Source organism: Artibeus jamaicensis, unplaced genomic scaffold (genome assembly GCF_021234435.1).
Source record: "Artibeus jamaicensis isolate MK-2021 breed Jamaican fruit bat unplaced genomic scaffold, CSHL_Jam_final contig_467, whole genome shotgun sequence".
Lineage (NCBI taxonomy): Eukaryota > Metazoa > Chordata > Mammalia > Chiroptera > Phyllostomidae > Artibeus > Artibeus jamaicensis.
Genome location: NW_026521845.1, coordinates 1183095 through 1200609, shown reverse-complemented (window position 1 = coordinate 1200609; position 17515 = coordinate 1183095). Strand labels below are relative to the sequence as shown.

Genomic DNA, 17515 nt, shown 5'->3' with positions numbered 1-17515 from the left:
ATATTCATGTAGTGACCAGTAAATCAGATTTCAAGCAGCTTATGAGAGCACACAGAACCAACGAAATGAGGGCTTCTTCGCTTGAGTTCAGTTGGACATCTTTTCATGCCTGCTCTCTCTGGCTCAGGCAGTGCTCCTGGTGCAGGTCCTGAAACCGTGATGGGCACGGTGACATGGGCCCTGTGTCACGGACACGGGGCCTCGTACAAGCAGAGACGAGTTCGAGGCCCCTTGTGCAGGGGGAAGCCCTGTGTGCTTAGGGAATGTAAGACCGAGGATTCCAGGGGAGGGAGGGCGGGGGCCGGGAGGGGGACTGATGGAGGGAGGAGCAGGACTTAGCGTTGGGGGGGGATGGTCCTGGGAGAGGGCGCGGCACCTTCCCCAGCTCAGCTCATGCTGACTTCCTTCTGTGGTTGTGTAGCCAGAACCACTGGAGTCCCTGGTGACTTCTGTCTGCTCTCGCTGCCTCTGTCCAGTCCGTCGAGAATGTGCCTTCCGACCCCCACTTTCACTTCTTGGTGGCTTCCTCGGGTGTGGGCTAGGCCCTGCCATAGCCTCGTGACTGGACTCCGGGCTCTTCCCCTCACGGTGTCTTCCTGGCAGAGCACGTGGGCTTTCCTGCTGACCACGAGTCGACCCTGTCGCACACTGTGCCAAACTCTCCGGGGGTTCCTGTCCCATCTGCTGCAGCAGAAACGCCAGAGCCCTTCGGGTGGCCACGCCGCCTGGTTCCTCCCCTGGCCTCGAGCCCCTGTGCCTGGAAGGTCGGGTGTCATCTGGGGAGACCCGTGGAATGTGCACGGCAGAGGTGGTGCTGGCTCTGCCGTGGGGCCCCAGCAGCTGCGGCCGTTTGAGAGGCTGGAGTGGGAGGTGCTTTAAAAATGAGAGAAGCGATGAAGCTGTAAAATGGATGGTGAGCCTCCTACTGCGCTTTTCTAATCGTGGAGCAGAAACGACTTGGGATGCTCACAGCTTGGAAGGCACGTGGCCCCCTGGAACAGAGCTAATCACAGGCATTTCCTGGGAGAATTGATTTTCCTGGGGGTTCCTTTGAGTGCGACTTGTGGCAGCGGATGTGCCATTTCCACTGTCTCCTTTTGCCAAGTCGGCTTGTGTTCTCTGGGGATTTTCCCCGCCGCGGCGGCGGCACGGCTGAGAGTGTGGCTGGTGGTGGAGCGGCCAGGACGGGGGCTAACTGCCTTCGGACACTGCACGGCCAGGACCTATGGTCCTGCTGGTCAGAGCCACTCCTTTAGGGACCTGCTAGGCACCAGGCACGGTGCCCACCGCTTTGCATGGATTGTCTCACCTAATCCTCAGAACACCTATGACGTGTGGATACTGTGGTTAGTCCCGTTTCTGCAGATCAGGGAACTGAGGTTTAGAAAGGTTAGGAGCCCCGAGGCCAGGCAGCCCCACATGGCAGAACTGAGGTGCCGGCTCCGTCTTCTCCTGGCCTGTGTGAGCATCTTCACCACGACATTACGGTGGCACCGTGTCATCTCACCGTGCACCAGGTAAGGGCTTTATTGCTTTCCACTGAAGTTCTGGTTTGATGTGGCAAGGGATAAGTTAACACCTCAGTAATAAAATAAATGCTTAAAGTGATAAAAATAAAGAGTGAAAATACAAGAAAATTTACAAAATGCTTGGAGCTTGGTGTTTGGGAGCAGGGACCTCTGGGGGTACCTTAGAGGACTCGGCAAACCAGGCTCCGCTGTGTGTTGTGAGCGTGGTGTCTGGATTGGCTCCGCTGTCCCTTTGAAGATGGTGGCACAGACTGAGAGTTGGGCAGTTGCCTGTGACTGGGTCTTGGGCCATAGTAAGTTCACGACCCTTTCTGGTATCATTAGAACGAATCGTTGGCACATCCTCTCAGCAAGGTTCTGGCTGTCGGCCCCAAGCCGTACGGTGCGTTTACGGGGAGGTCTCTCAGTTGACATCTCCAGATGTCACTGCCCGGGACGCCTGGGACCAGCCTTTCCTTCGCCCAAGGGTGTGTCTGCAGTGGGCCAGCACGAGAGGGGTCACTCTACAGAAGGGGTGCCCTGTGATTAGCCTTGACCTCTGCTGGTAGATGATGCAAGGCTTTGTTCAAAGTGGTTTCAAAATAATAAGCTTGTTGAAAATAGTGTTTTGATCCAAAACTGAGTCATAGAAATGGCCGACTGGGACAATGGCTGCCGGGCTATGGAAATGCTAAGGAGTCTTTGTGATGGGGGACAGAGCCTGAAAAACGTGGTCTCATTGTGGCACACACAGGAAAGGGCCGTACATGCACCCCACGGTGCAGTAAGCAGTTGGTGCTCTCGGCCAGAGGTGGCTGCCCGGGACCCTGGGTGGCCCCAGGGCTCACCTGCTGCCCAGGGGTGCAAGGTTCCAAGGTTTCCACACCCCCCCTGGCAAGGACCACCAGGACGGCAGCTCTGATGGATGGTATTTTTAAACTCCATCCTGACGTTTTGGCAAAAAGGGCTTACTGGGAAACTTTTTAATTCTTCAGGTATTTGATTATGAAGGTAAGTTGTCATGTGAGGGAAGTCCAATTTCTGCAGTTTATTTTCTAAAGAAAAATGGTGATTTTATTTTTATATCTTGTCCTAAGTCACTTAAGGTTGTTAAAAATATTAAGACCCCTACGTTACAACAGAAGTGGATACACGGCCATCTGTAATATGACAGGATCTGAACATTGCTTCTGGGACTATCAACTGCGGCAGGTTCTCTCCTGATGGGCAATTTCTAAGGAAACATTCTTAAAATGAACACTTGGACACTGTTTTTTTTCGACTGATTATACAGAACTCATCAAAATTAGCACGTTTTCTCCCAAACAATCATCCTGGTTCTAAAAATAGTGGCTATTAGGTAGCTTCCTGTGTGCTGGTCAGAACGACGACTGTGTATAACTCTGTGAACTGTGCCCTCTGAGAGAAGAGGGAGAGGAAGGTAGGAGGACGGCATGCTGTCGACAGTGGGAAGACAAAAGAGGCTTAAAAGCACCGACGGAGAGATGAACGTGCTGCCTAGGAACCATGACCCTGTGGGTCACGTCGCCCAGGTGGCTGTCGACTGGGAGCGGAGCTATGGGACACTGGATTGTCTGTTTTGACTTTTCACGGTTCTTTATTCATCTCTCTCGTCACTTTGGGTTTCTAGCTGAGGTGTTAAAACGAAGACTAGAAGACCTGGAGAAGGAGAAAAGCAGCTTGCACTTCCAGCTTCCTTCCAGGCAGCCGGCCCTGCGCAGCCTTCTGGTCTACCTGGGAGCACAGGCAGAGGCCGCCCTGCGCCAGGCCACTCAGCAGTAAGTACAGGGGATGGACCCCGCCCTCCTCTCCCTGGGTCCCCTCCTCTCTCAGCTCCCAGGTGGTGAAGAGCTGGGAGGGGATACGCTGGAGAGACCCTCAGGTTCCTTTTTGGGGAAGCGCCCTTTTGCTGGTTGGACAGGCAGAGTTTTCTTCCCGAATTAGGGACCCGTGTGGGTCCACTCCCCTAAGAAGCCCTTTCTGCTAATTGACAGAGAGAAGCCCTAGACGTGCAGAGTCAAGGCCTGGGGGCAAAGCTTCCCTGGGAAGCCAACCTTCTGAGAAGGTGGGGGTGGGTTTCCTCTCGTCCTGGGCAGCTCGGGCTCCTGGCCTTGTATTAGCCTGTCAGATCCACAAACCGTCTTCCTCCTTCTGCTACCCAAGGGTCTCCTGGCGTCGGTAATGGAGAGCAACTGCCATTTCTAGCCCTGTGGTTCTCATCCTGGCTGCAGGCTTGAATCCCCTGGAGAGTTTTTAAATGTTCAGTTTCCACCCAGACTGAGCCCGTTGCTGCTGCTAGTGGGTCCTAGGCTCTGGCGCTGGCGTGGCTGGGGGTCGGAGAAGCACTGCTTTTAGACACTTGCTTGCGTCCTCTCTCCCCGGGAAAAAAAACAGGCTTCAGAGAGAGTAGGTTTGTGAGGGAGGAGGGCTGTCAGCCCCATCACAGTCCGGGCCTGCTTCTCCTTAGGTGTAAACAGGGCCACAGCAATGACATTTTATTTCCAATCTGCCTGACGACCACCAGACTGGCCCACTCCACGTGGGTGTGCACGGGGTTACACAGTCAGTGCGTCTTGGTGCCTCCCTGCAGCCTCTGTTAACAGTGAGGCCGATTATTTTCTGGAGGTTCGCCCTGAAGTTTTGCTGGTAGCAGAGTGAGAGTCACCTGGTAGGTGCTTCCTTCCAAGTGTTTGCCAAATGAGCCTTCACCTTTTAAAAAACAGGTGAATCCCACCCATTTCTGTTCTTTTTATTCATCACACGTTGAGCTGGCACCTTGTTCCCTCTCCCTTCCTCACACGGGGCTCTTCCCAACTTGACCGTCTACTGAGTTCTTTCTTTTGTTTGTTCTTAGGGGTTCGTTCGTTCTTGGCCTCCCCCCAGCCTGGGCCTTTTTAGTCTCTGCTGACGTGTTGTGTTTCTATTTCCTCTGCAAACACTGCCCAGCAGTTGCTAAGTGCCTTTAAAAGTAACTCAGTTAAACATTTTTATTGTGATAAAATATACATGACCCAACGTTTGCCATTTTAACCATATTAAGAGTACAGTTTCATGGCATTGAATACATTCACATCATTGTGTGACCATCACCACCATCCACCTCCAGAACCCTTTGATTTTCCCAAACGGAAAGTCCGTTCACATTCAACACTAACTCTCCTTCCCCCTCCTTCAGCCCCTGGGAACCGTCATTCTACTATCTGTGTCTATGAATCTAATTTTTCTAGGGACCTCACGTAAGTGGGATCACACGGTATCTGTTCTTTCCCGACTAGCTTATTTCACACTGCATAATGTCCTCAAGGCTTATTCATATTATAGCAGGTGTAGATATTTCCTATCTTCTCAAGGCTGGACAATATCTCATTGTATGGATGGGCCACGTTTTGCTTATCTATTCTTCCCTCAGTGAACAGGAAGTGACTTATTTAATCCTCAAGACAATTCTAGGGGGTGTACTATTTTATATGTTGATATCTGTACTTACGTGGAGATCTGCATTGTCCTCTAGATCTATATTTGTATTTAAAGATGAGGAAACTAACCCAGAATAGGTGAAGGAATGAGTGCCGACCACCCGGCGGTGGTGCGGAGCCCAGGCATAAACCAGGCCTTCTGGCTCTAGTCTTGGGCTTTTCTGTGATCAAGTCAGCCTACGTGTGATTTGGTTGGACAGCGATGCTTTGTTATGGTCTTGGCTGAGTTTCTCATAGAACACAATGCTCCAATAAAGGCAGTATCATGCATTCCCACACAATGAGGTCACATCATCTGACGTTTATGTTGACATTTTGGGCTGTAGCAACTTTATAGGGTCCAGCCTAATATATACCCATAAAAACAGAAGCCTTTATGCCCCACTTACGAAGCCAGTATAAACAGCTGGCTTACCCCGTTCACTATTATCCTCTCTCCTTTCCTCACAGGAGCTGCTTGTACCCTGATATGATCTGAGTTCTTTCTCTCTCTCACTACTGAAGTCAGCAGTGACTTCAGCAGTCAGGTATTAAATTTAAAAGGCATTTTAAGTTCTGGTTCTGCTCTGCATCGCTGCATCGTCCAGGACTTTCACTCAATCAAACTCATCCCTGAAACTCTCTGCCCTTGACTTTCCTGTGTCACCCTGTCCTGCTCTTCTTGTTGCCTTTATGGCCATTCTTCTCAGTCTCCCATGAGCTCCTGTTCCTCGCTCAGTGTCCCCAGTATTCATGCTCCCCCGCTCCAGTTGCAGCCTGTCCTCTTTCTCACTTTCTCTGCTCTCTCGGGACGATTGCGAAGATTCCCATGCTTCAGGCATCATTAATGCATGAATTTCCCTCAAATGTATATCTCTATCTCCCTTCTCTCTCTGGAGTTCCAGCCTACAATGGAGCTTTTGATTGCACATCTTCCTGACCCCAAGTTTATTTTTTTATCCTAAAGCTTTACTATCTTTTAAACCTATTGACTAAAGTTGACTGTCTCCCTAATCGCCCTCTTCTCCTGTACCCTCAGTCTCAGTGACTTATGCCACCGTGGTCCCAGCTACCTGAGCAGGAACTCTGGGATGTCCTTGGCTTCTCCCTCTGCCCCACCCCCAGTTCCGAGGTCAGCAGGTCCTGTTGGCTGTCTGCCTTTATCTCATTCCCACTCGCTTTGCACCCTCATGGCCATGCCTGAGCACTGTTCTCAAGTTTGTCATCGGGGGATCGCAGTGGCCTCCTTACTGGTGTTCCTGATTCCCAGATGACTCCCTCCCATTCATCGGCCACAGTGCCACCAGTGGAGATGAAGTCACACTCCATGCCTTTCAGGATAACATCTGTGCCACTCAGCATGGCACCCACAGTCCTTCCATCCAGCACCTGCCCGGCAGCCCAGAATCTCACCAGCCCTCTCCAACACCTGCAGTCTGTACATCCTACAGTATGAGACGTTCCCTGAATGCTCTGAGTGCTTCTAAAGTCTATGACCTTGCACGTGACTCACCGTCCTCACTACCTTCCTTGTGTAGCCTTGCCCATGAGCCACTCCGTCTCCCCCTTGAGTTACTGGAGCACCGGAACTTCCTCACCTCTTTCTTGAGTGTTAAGTAAATATCTTTCCTCCAATACCTGTCTCCTCTGTAAGACTACAAGCTCCTGGAGGACAGGCTGTATTGGATTTACCTTTTCATGCCGAGCGACCAGAACAGTGGCTGGGCCATACTAAGTGTTCTCTAAATATTCGCTGAATGAGTGAATATGATACAAACGTGCATGTACCTATGTGTAGGTCGTCAAGGATATATGTGAATGTCTATTGTGAGAGAGAGAGAGCAGCTTCACTCGAATGTGGTCCAGATGCCCTGGAGAAAATGTCTCTTCAGCCCTCCTTCTGACTCCCCCAGCAAGAGGGGCTTCCCAGGGGCTTGAAGGACCCTGCGCTGGAGATCAGGAGACCTGAGGTCTGGCCTTACTTCTTCCGCTAACCCCCATCATGCCCTGGTGTAGCTCCCTGACTTCTGAGCACTTCACTCCCCTCGTTGGAGAGCGAGAGGGTTGGATTAGATTGCTGTCGGCCAGACTGCAGTTATTTATGTATTACCTTTTCCAAATCCACCTGAGTGAGAAGGTAATGACCCCAAATCAGTTTCTTGCCTACGTTTTCATAATTCCTATTAACATTACACAGCTACTCATAATTTTTAAAAAATTGTCTTTCAGCACACCAGTGCCCATCTAGCGCGTCACATTTGTCATCACCAGGATTATCTGGGCTTGCAGGTCTCCCCTAAACAAGGGGCTGTGGCTGCAGCTCTCACAGCGGCCACCAGGGGGACACGGTGCGGGGCTGGAGCTCCCAGACCAGTGAGCCCTGAGCCTGGACAGGTTTCTCAGGCTCCCGAGTCAAGGGGGAAACAGAATGCTTTGCAATGAATGGTCCTTTCTTTCTTTTTTAGAAATGGTTGTATTGACTTGGCATTTTTCAATGAATGAAAACACCAATAAGTGTCTCCTAACCTTTTGGGATCAAGTATTTGAGTGAGAACCTGGTGAAAGCTGTAGGCTTCTTCCATCCCAAACCACTGTGTACAGACATACACGTGACTGTGTGCGGTTGCAGGGGCGCGCGGACCCCCCACTCCTCAGGGGCCGGGGGGCCTCGGGTTATCACAACTTTGCCTAGAATAAGATTCAAGGAAATGCAAACTCCCAAGTACAATCAGGTACTTAGATTTTAATTTTTACTGTCCCTTTGTTCATTATAATCCCTGTTGAATTCCGTTTTTAAGGAAGCACAGTTAACTCCCTAAAGCTGGTGTAGGGGACCAGCCCGAATCCCACCTGGTTTGCTCAGGCCCTTCCGGCAGCTCAGGGAGTTTTAGCTGCCACCCTCAGGGGCCAGCCAGACTCCCTGAAGAGCAGACACGGGTCCTCTCAGTAATGCACTGGGTCCCTGGGTGCCTGTCCTCCGTGGGTACAAACTCGGCGTGGTTGCCCTCTCCTCCAGTGTCCGTTGAGCCAGTGAATCCATCGTTCCCATTTCTTCATGACATTCTGGGCAGATAGAAATGTCTGGGGCATTTTCAGTTGCTGGTGTCCATTCGTCCATCCAGTTGGGAACGTAATTATCCACCCAGTTCAAGTCTTTCCCTGTCTGGCGTCTGCGACCCTCTCCTTGGTGGTCACTGCTGCCTCTCTGGCTGCTAGAGGTTGACTCACCTGCTCTCTAAAGGGACTTGTGTGGGTTCCCCAGTGGGCACCACGGGGTCCTCCTGCTGCCTAGACCCTGGTGAGAATGGAGCCGTCTTTGTGCACCCGGGCAGCCACCACTTCTCACGTGACTCAGCCCCTTTCAGTGGGGGCCTCGGCACACTTGTCGTGAGGTTAGCTGTTGTGATGTCTACTCAGTTCACAGGAAGCTCACACACCTTTGTCACAGGGAGCGTTGGGCATGCAGACCCTGCCCACCCACCATGGCTCTCCAGTTCCTTTATCTAGAAGGTTCTTCGTAGGATTGAGCCCCAGTCGCCCGTGTGGTGATCAGCTCAGCAATACATTGATTATCGGCTTTTCTTCTTTCTTACTCCCTCACTCCTCGTTTTGTGGAAATCACTTCTCCAAAAAACAGCCCCAACCCAGATCCTGGTCTCAGGCTTTGCTATCAAGAGAACCCAAGCTTGGACTGTACGTTCTATGTGTACACTAAAATCGGTCCTATGTACAACTAAATCGAGTGTGTGCACAGTGTCCTTATTAAAGACCCTTCCCCAGCCTGGCCACTGTGGCTCAGTTGGTTGGAGCACTGGCTCATAAACTGAGAGGTCATGGGTTCAGTTCCTGGTCAGGGCACATGCCCAGGTTGTGGGTTCACTTTGTCAGCGTGGTTGAAAGAGGCGGCAGGTTGACGTTTCTCTCTCACATCAGTGTTTCTCTCCCTGTCTTTCTCCTTCCCCTTCTCCTCTCCTTAACATCAATAGGCACCACATATCCTTGTGTAGGGATTTTTTTAAAAGAACATTTTACCGATGGACAACTTAAAACATAAGTAAATAAATACAGTTGAGTTAAAAAACAAAGATTACAGAGGTTTTCATGGAGGTGGAGCGCAGGCTTCCCGTCCCAATGTCTCCCGCGCCCACACTGCCTTCCCGATGGGAGGAGATAGATGTCGTGTAGCTCCTGTTGCTTCTGGACTGAGCCATTTTCCTCTGATTAGTTCTCCTCTGCGCCCTTTGAAACCTGTGCTTCTTTGTGCCCGTTTAATTGTCACGCGGGGAACCCCAGGCCGTAGAATTCAGTGACGGTCAGCTGTAAGTTCACAGATGGAGGGAGGAGGCACGGCCGAAAGACCAGAGAATGATTGTTACAGACACGTTTTACCGGGGATGAAAATAGCATACAGCCTAGAAATGGTCCTCGTCGGACCAAATGTTAGGAGAGGAGTCGGGTGGGCACCGCACGCCGCGTGTCCCGTTCCCAGGAGCCTCGCTGAGCCCTGTCATCGCCTCTGGAAGAGAAGGGAGGAAGGAGAATGGGGAGGAAGAGGCTGAGGCGGCCACAGGGGCTCCTCCGAACTTGTTTCAGAATGGGTGGATTATGAAGAGGAGTTTCCAGATAAGGTCTTTCACGTCACCCTCTTTGCTCAAGTTCAACCGAAGTCTGTCCTGAAAGCAATGGCGTAGCTGTTATAAACCCAGATAAAGAGGCACGCGCTCCTGGGGCAGGGGCTCACTTCTGCGTTTGAAACAACGGTGCTCCGTATCCTAAGGACTCTGACTTTTGTTCCCTTCTCCTGACTCTTTGGACCCAAATCTCATACGTGAAGGAAGAGTTATAAAGTGACCTATATCGCGTCTGGGGACTTTACAGTAGTTGATGGTGCTGTCGGAGTGGCCTCCTTGATGTATGGCTGTTGCGTTTAAAGCACATCAGTGATTTTATGTGACTGACGCAAACCGCTTCTTTATCACCGTGTTCCCGAGAGGGGCAGACGGAAGCACGTCAGCTGGGTGCCGTGCAGAAAATTTGATAGAATGGTCATCAGTAGGGGCGGCCACTAGCGAGGGCATTCCGAACGGCCGCACTCAGCTCCAGAAACAGCCACCTCGACCGAGGTGTCCTTCACTGTGACACTGAGAGCGCCGGTCTCGCGAGCGAGGGTCCTTCCCTTTATTCAAATCACAGCATTCCCGTCTGGGCACAGCGCAGCAGATTTTCTCGCACAGTGAAGCCTGTCACTGTCTGTGTTATACACACAACTGTGCAAACCACAGCAACTGCCATGAGCCATTTTGCCCTGTGTCCTGGCGGGTGGATTGTCTGGCCTCTCCTCTGCCCGGTTGGCATTCTCCAGACGGTTCTGAAGGCAGCCCCGTGAGCGAAGGATAGGCACGGGAGGGCCCGGGGGAGGAGGTGGCCAGGCAGGCTCATCACAGGCACACGCTCATTAACCGCCGGGCTCAGGGGACGCTGACACCCAGAGTGTGTCAGCCTTCCCTCACAAAGTCACGTGGTGAGTACAGTCACTGGGATGGGGAACGTTCTCCTGTGCAAGCCGGGGTCCGACCGTGTTCAGAGGTTGTGGGACCTCACTCTGCAAACAGTTTCATCCTTCCTTAAGTGATTGGGGAAAGGACAAAAGCAGGAAGGCCAGGGTTTTTTTCCAGCCGTGGGCAGCCCCAGGTGGGGCTGAGCCTGGGGTCTGAGACACCTCTAACTGGCCCCGGGTTCTGACACCCCACCCTCCTGCTGTAATTCCCGCCCCCGAGGGATGTGCTGCCTTTACATACTGATTAGTTTACAGCGGTGACGCTGATTTGCAGCGGCATTGGGGATTGCTCATTGAGAATGTTAACTATAAAGGGAACGACGTTGTTGAAGGGCAAGGCCGGGACTCGGAGGACTGGAGGTCTGAAACGGGGAAGCCTGTCCCTTGCTTCGTTACTGAGCTGCCGTGTATCCCGGGGCCACCGCTCAGCCATCGGTGTGTGGCTTTCTGTCCCCTGAGTCGGAGCCTAAGAGGCAGAGAGAGGGTTTTGGTTAATCACCAGGGCTTTCCTGATGGATTAAGTAATGAATGTGATTAACCATAATAGGGAGAATTCCCAGTTACCCACCTGTAGCTCCTCGTAGCTAATTTCAATTAGATGTTGATTTCCTTCAATAGCTCCCATCCCGACCCAGATGGTATTCTATTTAGGAAATTCAGGAAACAATATTTGCATAAACAGAGCAAATTGGGAAATACATTTGTGCAAAGAAGTGATCTAATGCAATAGAAAGCTGCATATAAAGCTGGATTTTCCAGGCCATGGACTCATTAAATCATTCAACAAATATTTGTGGGGCCCCTGCTCCATGCTGGACACTGGCATGAGATGGTGCAGTCTCTCAGCTCACAGGCCCACGGCTCTGAGGCCAATGGCCTAGAGTGGGTGGTCATGTGAGCTCTAGGGCTCGGAGGAGGAGACGCATCCAGTTCCCATGGACATCTTATGGATGAGATGGTTCTGTTCCAGAGACGCCCTCTGTGTAACATCTAAAGATCTGCAGAAATAGTCCATCTTTTAAAACATTTCATTTATTTTAAAAATATTTAATTTCTTTTTAGAGAGCAGAGGGGAGGGAGAGAGAGAGGGAGAGAAACATCAATATGTGGTTGCCTCTCATGCACCTCCTACTGGGGACCTGGCCTGCAACCCAGGCATGTGCTCTGACTGGGAATTGAACCGGCAACCTTTTGATTCCTAGGCCGGCACTCAGCCACTGAGCCAGACCAGCCAGGGTATATCCAGCTTTTTTTAAAAATCAGAAGTATATTTATTTTTTTACATTCACTATTGTTTTGTAGTAGTCTCAGGTGTACGGCGTAGTGGTTAGACAATCCTATATTTACACAAATGTTCCCTCATATTTCCAGCACCCACCTGGCACCGTCCATAGTTATTACAGTATTATTACCTGTATCTCCTATGCTGTACTTTACATGACTGTGACTACTTCGTAACGGCCGATCTGTACTTCCTTCCCCTTTCCTTTCCCACCCAGCCTCCCAACCCCTCCCACCTGGCAACCGTCAGTTTTTTCTCTGTGTCTGTGAGTTTGTTTCTGTTTAGCGTGTTCACTTATTTTGTTTTTTAGATTCCACGTATAAATGAAATTATATGGTATTTGTGTTTCCCTGTCTGACTTATTTCACTTGGCATAGTCTCCTCCAGGTCCATCCGTGCTGTCGCAAATAGTATGATGTCGTTCTTTTTGGGGACAAAGCAACATCATTGTATGTGTGTTCTTTTCTCCCACGGCTTGTTTAATCCTCTCATCTACTGATGGCGCTTGGGTTGCTTCCACAGTGTGGCTACTGCGGATCATACTACAGTGAACACGGGGACATATATTTTGGATTTCTTCAGACACCTACCCAGCAGTGCAGTCGCTGGGCCATAGGCGGTTCCATTTTACATTTTTTGAGGAAACTCCGAACAGAAACATCCTGTCTGTAACCTGTGTCACCTGGCATAGGACAGTGTGATCACTGCACAGGAGCACAGCACATGTCCCGGTACAAACACCGAGACATGAGATAGCCAACGGCAAGCTTTCTGAGGACAGAAGGGCCTGCACACAGTAGGTGCTCTGCGGTCTTTTGTTGAATAAATTTGACCCCCATGATCAGCCATATAGGGAAGCTTTATTGTCACCCTCTTGCTCATCTCAGAAATGAAGAGGGGACAGTTCAGAGAGCTTGGTAAGTCCACGGATGCACAGCCGGAAAAAGGAGAAACTGTGGCTGACGCGGCGGTTGTCTGTCCATCCCCCAGTGGGTGCTGAGCCCCGCCCATCGCTCTTGGCTGCCCCTGTTGGACAGAGGGCAAGGGCCTCAGTCAAGGGTGTGGGTGCCCAGGACCGGAAGCCGGGGGGAAGCAGAACTCCACAATCTTGCAGAGAGCCGTCACGGGCTGGCGGAAGCAGCCGCACGCATTGCTGACTCCTCGCCTCCCTCACTGCTCTCTGTGTGACCAGGAGCCAGTCACTTAGCCTCCGTGACACGGTTTCCTCATTGATAAAGCTGTAGTGGTAGTGTCCTCAGTGAGGAGTGAGTGGTAAGAGTGATCGGGTCTGCCGTACGGTAAATTCTGTTTGTACGAGTGTGTTTTACTCCTGCCCGTTTAACAGTCCCACCATTTCTGCTGTTACTTCCCTTTAAGCACTTGGAAGTCAGAGTAATGGGTCTTAAAATAAACTTCTAAGTTGTGTGGTGTGTTGCAGTGAGTTAGCATTTTTAAAGGTGATTCAGAGAAACCCAGGCATGCGAGCCAGGCTCCTTTTTCATGGCTGCTGCTCTAACTGAGAAAAGCTAAGCAACATATGCTCTACCAAGGTCTCTAAAAATGTGAGGGCTGATGCGCAGCGCTAGGTGGGCTCAGGCAGTCGGGGAGTCGCCTCCCCCTTTCAGCTCCTGCACTGGTGGTTGGGGCCTCGGTGGGGCGTGCTTGTCCCCTGCTCTCTGTGGGACGCAAGTCTGGTGATGGCTGTGTCCCTGGCGCCCAAGCACAGCCCGTGGCACAGAGGACGTGACCTTCCTAGTGTTTCTCCTTTTTCTGAATGAAGGAACGAAGGAATGAAATGGGTTAGAAGTGAAAGGAGACAAAGCACAGCACGTACGAGGGTCAGTTACTCATTTTCTTGTCTAAGACACGTGGAGGTGGGGCGGCCCAGCGAAGGCACTGGGTAGAACGTGCAGCGTTGCGCCTCTGCCTGCTGAGCCCTGAGGTGCCTATGGGTGTGGCAGCCGCGGGGGGGGGGGGGGGCTTGTGGGGGGAGGAGGAGGGCGGGGTACTTCATGCCTTGGGCCGTCAGGAGCTGCAGCTAGCTGCTTCTCTGCAGAGAGATGCCCTTGACCGTTAACGAATGGATGAGGTTTCTTTTAAACACAGTATGTGTCTGTTCTGTCCAAGGGCTGTATACAGCAGGTTGTCTGTGTTAGAATATTGAAGTCAATCCAAGCAGTTACTTAGTGTGCACGGTAGAAAACATTTTTATTACAGTTATAAAGAACAGGACATGCTCAGAAAACAGAACATAAAAGGTTGTCACCCAGCTGGGACTGATAGAATTGCGGGATATTTCCCCATCATCTCTTCTGTACACACTATTTATTTATTTATTCATTAATCCTCACCCGAGGACATTTCCTCACTGTGTTCTTAGAGAGAGAGGAAGAGGAGGGAGAAGCATCGACTGGTTGCCTCCCGTGTACACCAGACCGGGGATCGTACGCACCTGGGACGGGGATCGAACCTACAGCCTAGGCAACTGGGAATTGAACCCACAATTTGGTTACAGGACACTGTTCCAACCAACGGGGCCACGTTGACCAGGGCACACATTATTTTTATGTTCATTGGTTCATGATACACCTGTGACCGAAATGCCTGCTTTAAAAATAGCAGTGCAGAGCGAACATTTTCCACGTATGTACCGCTCCTTTGACCCAGTTTTGGCAGCTGTGCCCTCCTGCTCAGGGGCCTGTGCCATGGTTTACTGCCCTCACCCTTGTTTTGGGCCACAATTACGGCGTTTTCAGTTCCTGGCCACTAAGAAAAAATGTGGTATTGTGGTAGCTAATCTTTGTGCGCGTGCATGATTATTTACATACAACGAATTCTTAGAAGTGGGGCTGTAAGATTCAAAGTTGTATTATATGTTAAGTCTAATTCTTATTTCCGGTGTTCACCAAGGAGTGAGGCTTCATGTAAACTTTTGCCAGTTTATTAGGTGAAAAATGATCCGTTCTGTTGCCTGAATTTGCACTTAAAACCATCTTTGATGATAAAAGGGGCTACAACTGAAAGCTTTGTGAACTTCCGATAGATGTGCTTGTCTTTTCTTGACTTGCCAGAACTCTGAAATGAGCAAGATTTCCTTTTTTTCCATCACGGCTTGTCGTTTGCCTTTTCACTGTAGTTACGGTGTTTTCTTTGACATCGTTCCCTTGACTCGTTGACAGTTTTGCCCAGGGGACAGTTTTTCCCGTCCCACTGCGTGGAGCTAGAAATCAAATACTTTAAGGATGAATTTCTCATCCTTGGATGATCATTACCTGCAACACTTCTGCAAAGCAACTCACTGGCTCTGCTTCGGGCTCCGGATTGAACCGTATTTTGCCGGTGTGGTTTTCTTCAAGTGGGCAACTCCTGCAAGAATAAGAGAGAGCCAAACAGACTTTAAGCGGTTTTGACAGTTTTTTAGCAAAACATTTCTGAGAAGCCCTGACCTTAGCACCTGCAAATCAGCCTCTTTTTTTATCTCCACGGCCAAGATCAGCCCTGGAATCTGGCTCTATCTGGACGGTCAGCCCAGGGCTGTCCACTCACATATAATGCAGGCCACAGCCGTGATCTTAAAGGATCTAGCAGCCATGCTGGAAAGAAAAAAGAAGCCTGTAAAATTAGTTTAAAATATTTTTAATTCAGCTCAATATAAAACTGTGATTCCAACATGTAATGAACATGAAATATCACTAGTGAGACGTTTTGCACTCTTTGTTTTCTTACTGGGTTTTTACAGCCTGGTGTGTTTTGACTTTCCACACATGTAACAGCCGCGTGTGACTAGGGGCCGCGGGACTGGGTGGTATAGGGCCAACAATAGCAAACTGGCTCCGAAAAAGCCGTAGTCCCAACAGATGGTCATTAAAACAGAAACTTAGGTGAGGGACCTCACCCCCGTGACCCTCCTAAAGACGAGGACAGCTGGGGACCACTTTGTGAAATTCCTCTTTCTTCCCATTCTTGGAGACCAGAGGGTTCCAGCGTCTCCATATCTGTACCCATGTCTGTTTTCTTTTCAGGGCGGGCGGCGAGGACACCCCAGCTCCGCTCCGAGCGGAGCCCCCAGCTCAGGACCACCTGGGCGTGTCCATCACCAGGCGAGACTGGCTTCTTCAAGAAAAGCAGCAATTGCAGGTAAGCGGGTGAAGAATATTCGAGAAATGGGGAGCGTTTTTCTTGTCCCTTTAAGCCAAAGGCAGCAAAGTGGCTCTTTGCTTGAGTAGTGATTAGTGCTTGGCTGTCCCCGGCGCGTACGAAGGGCAGGCCTGGTGGAGATGACGGCCGGGCGTGTAGGAGTCTCATTACAGATGAGGGGCTGGCGCTCAGCAGCCTCCGTGCAGGTTCTGATGTCCCTCATTACCTTTGAAAGTGCTTCCCTGCCTGCCAGGCCGATTTGTCACCTCTTATCATCTTGACCTTTAGAAGGTTCTTTTTGAGGCAGAAAGAAATCCCTTATGAAATTCCTATCGAGCTGGACTGAGTCGCAGTCGTTAGCAAGCGGAGTAGTAAGCAGGGACGGAGCGAGGCAGGCGGGTCTGGGAGTGACGGGCAGGCATCACCTGGGAGCTCCAGGTGGCCCCAGGCAGTGGACGGGTCACCCAGGGGCTAGAAATCTAGGGCAGCACTGAGCTAGAGCCGGGGCAGTGGGGAGCCCCGGAAGTTGATAGGGCCCCCCCGAGAGGCAGGGACAGCGCAGCTGAACCTGTACCTGCTGCAGCCTGGAGGCCTGGTGGCAGACGGGGGGAGCAGGAGGAAAGGTGGATTGAGGCAGCCTGACTTCTGGAAGGAGCGGAGGACTGGAGCACCCAGGTCCAAACCCAAGCTTGGGCTCTAGATAGTGGGATGAACTTAGGTAAGTTCATGGGAGCTCGGGTGAGTGACTGGACGGCCCGCATTCCCAGCCCCTCATGCAGAGTATCCTTGTGGTCTGAGTTGGCCCAGCCAGGTGCCTGCAACAGCAGGGGGCAACGGAAGCAGAAGCCCTTGAAACTGGAAAACACTCTCAGTGAACGGGGCACTTACATATTCCAGGAGCGCTGTCACCACGTTGGGACAGCTGTCGACGTGAAAGCCGGGTTTTGGTCGAGTCACCAGTCACAGGCAGCATGTTCCAGGTGATGTCAGAGTATTCAGAAATGACTGGGCACGCAGGGTTTGAGGAGCGCGTTCTCGGCAGAACTCTGGGGGCAGGCCGGTCCCCACTTACTCAGCAGGTATTTACTGAGTGCCTACCATGTGCCAGACACAAAAGCCGTAACTACCTAGTTACATACTTAGCATTGTGTAGGTGGTAGGAGCCACAGGGCACAGCCCCAGGTGACGGGGAGTGGGGGATGGATGAGGCCTGCTGGCTGAGGAAGGAGATTGGAGGAAAAGCTTGAAGGAGGTGAGAAGGCAGGCCTTGCAGAAGACCCGGGGAGTGTGTCCCCAGCAGAGGGAACAGCCGTGTGGAAGCTGCCGTGGGCATGGGCCTCCGGTGTTCCGTGGGTGGCCGGGGGGCCAGGTGGGGAGAAGAGAGAAGTTCAGAGATAAAGGGGCCTTCTGGGGTCTTGTGGGCCTTTGTAGGGACTTGGGCTTTTCTCCAATTGGAGTGGGGGACCACCTTGACTCCCGTGTTAAGCACAGGGTGTAGCGCCACTGTGGAGAGCAGATGGTCATTCTTCAGAAGATTGGAAGCAGCATCACCACG

The 17515-nt window shown here is 51.3% G+C and overlaps 1 protein-coding gene across 1 annotated transcript in view; it reads left to right on the top strand.

Annotated features, from left to right (window-relative positions):
* DISC1 (DISC1 scaffold protein) overlaps positions 1 to 17515 on the top strand; it is a 242247-nt gene that overhangs the window by 59352 nt on the left and 165380 nt on the right. The window contains exons 4-5 of the mRNA XM_053667294.1: positions 3160 to 3307; positions 15846 to 15960. Coding sequence (XP_053523269.1) covers positions 3160 to 3307; positions 15846 to 15960 — 263 coding nt within the window. The remainder of the gene's footprint in view (positions 1 to 3159; positions 3308 to 15845; positions 15961 to 17515) is intronic.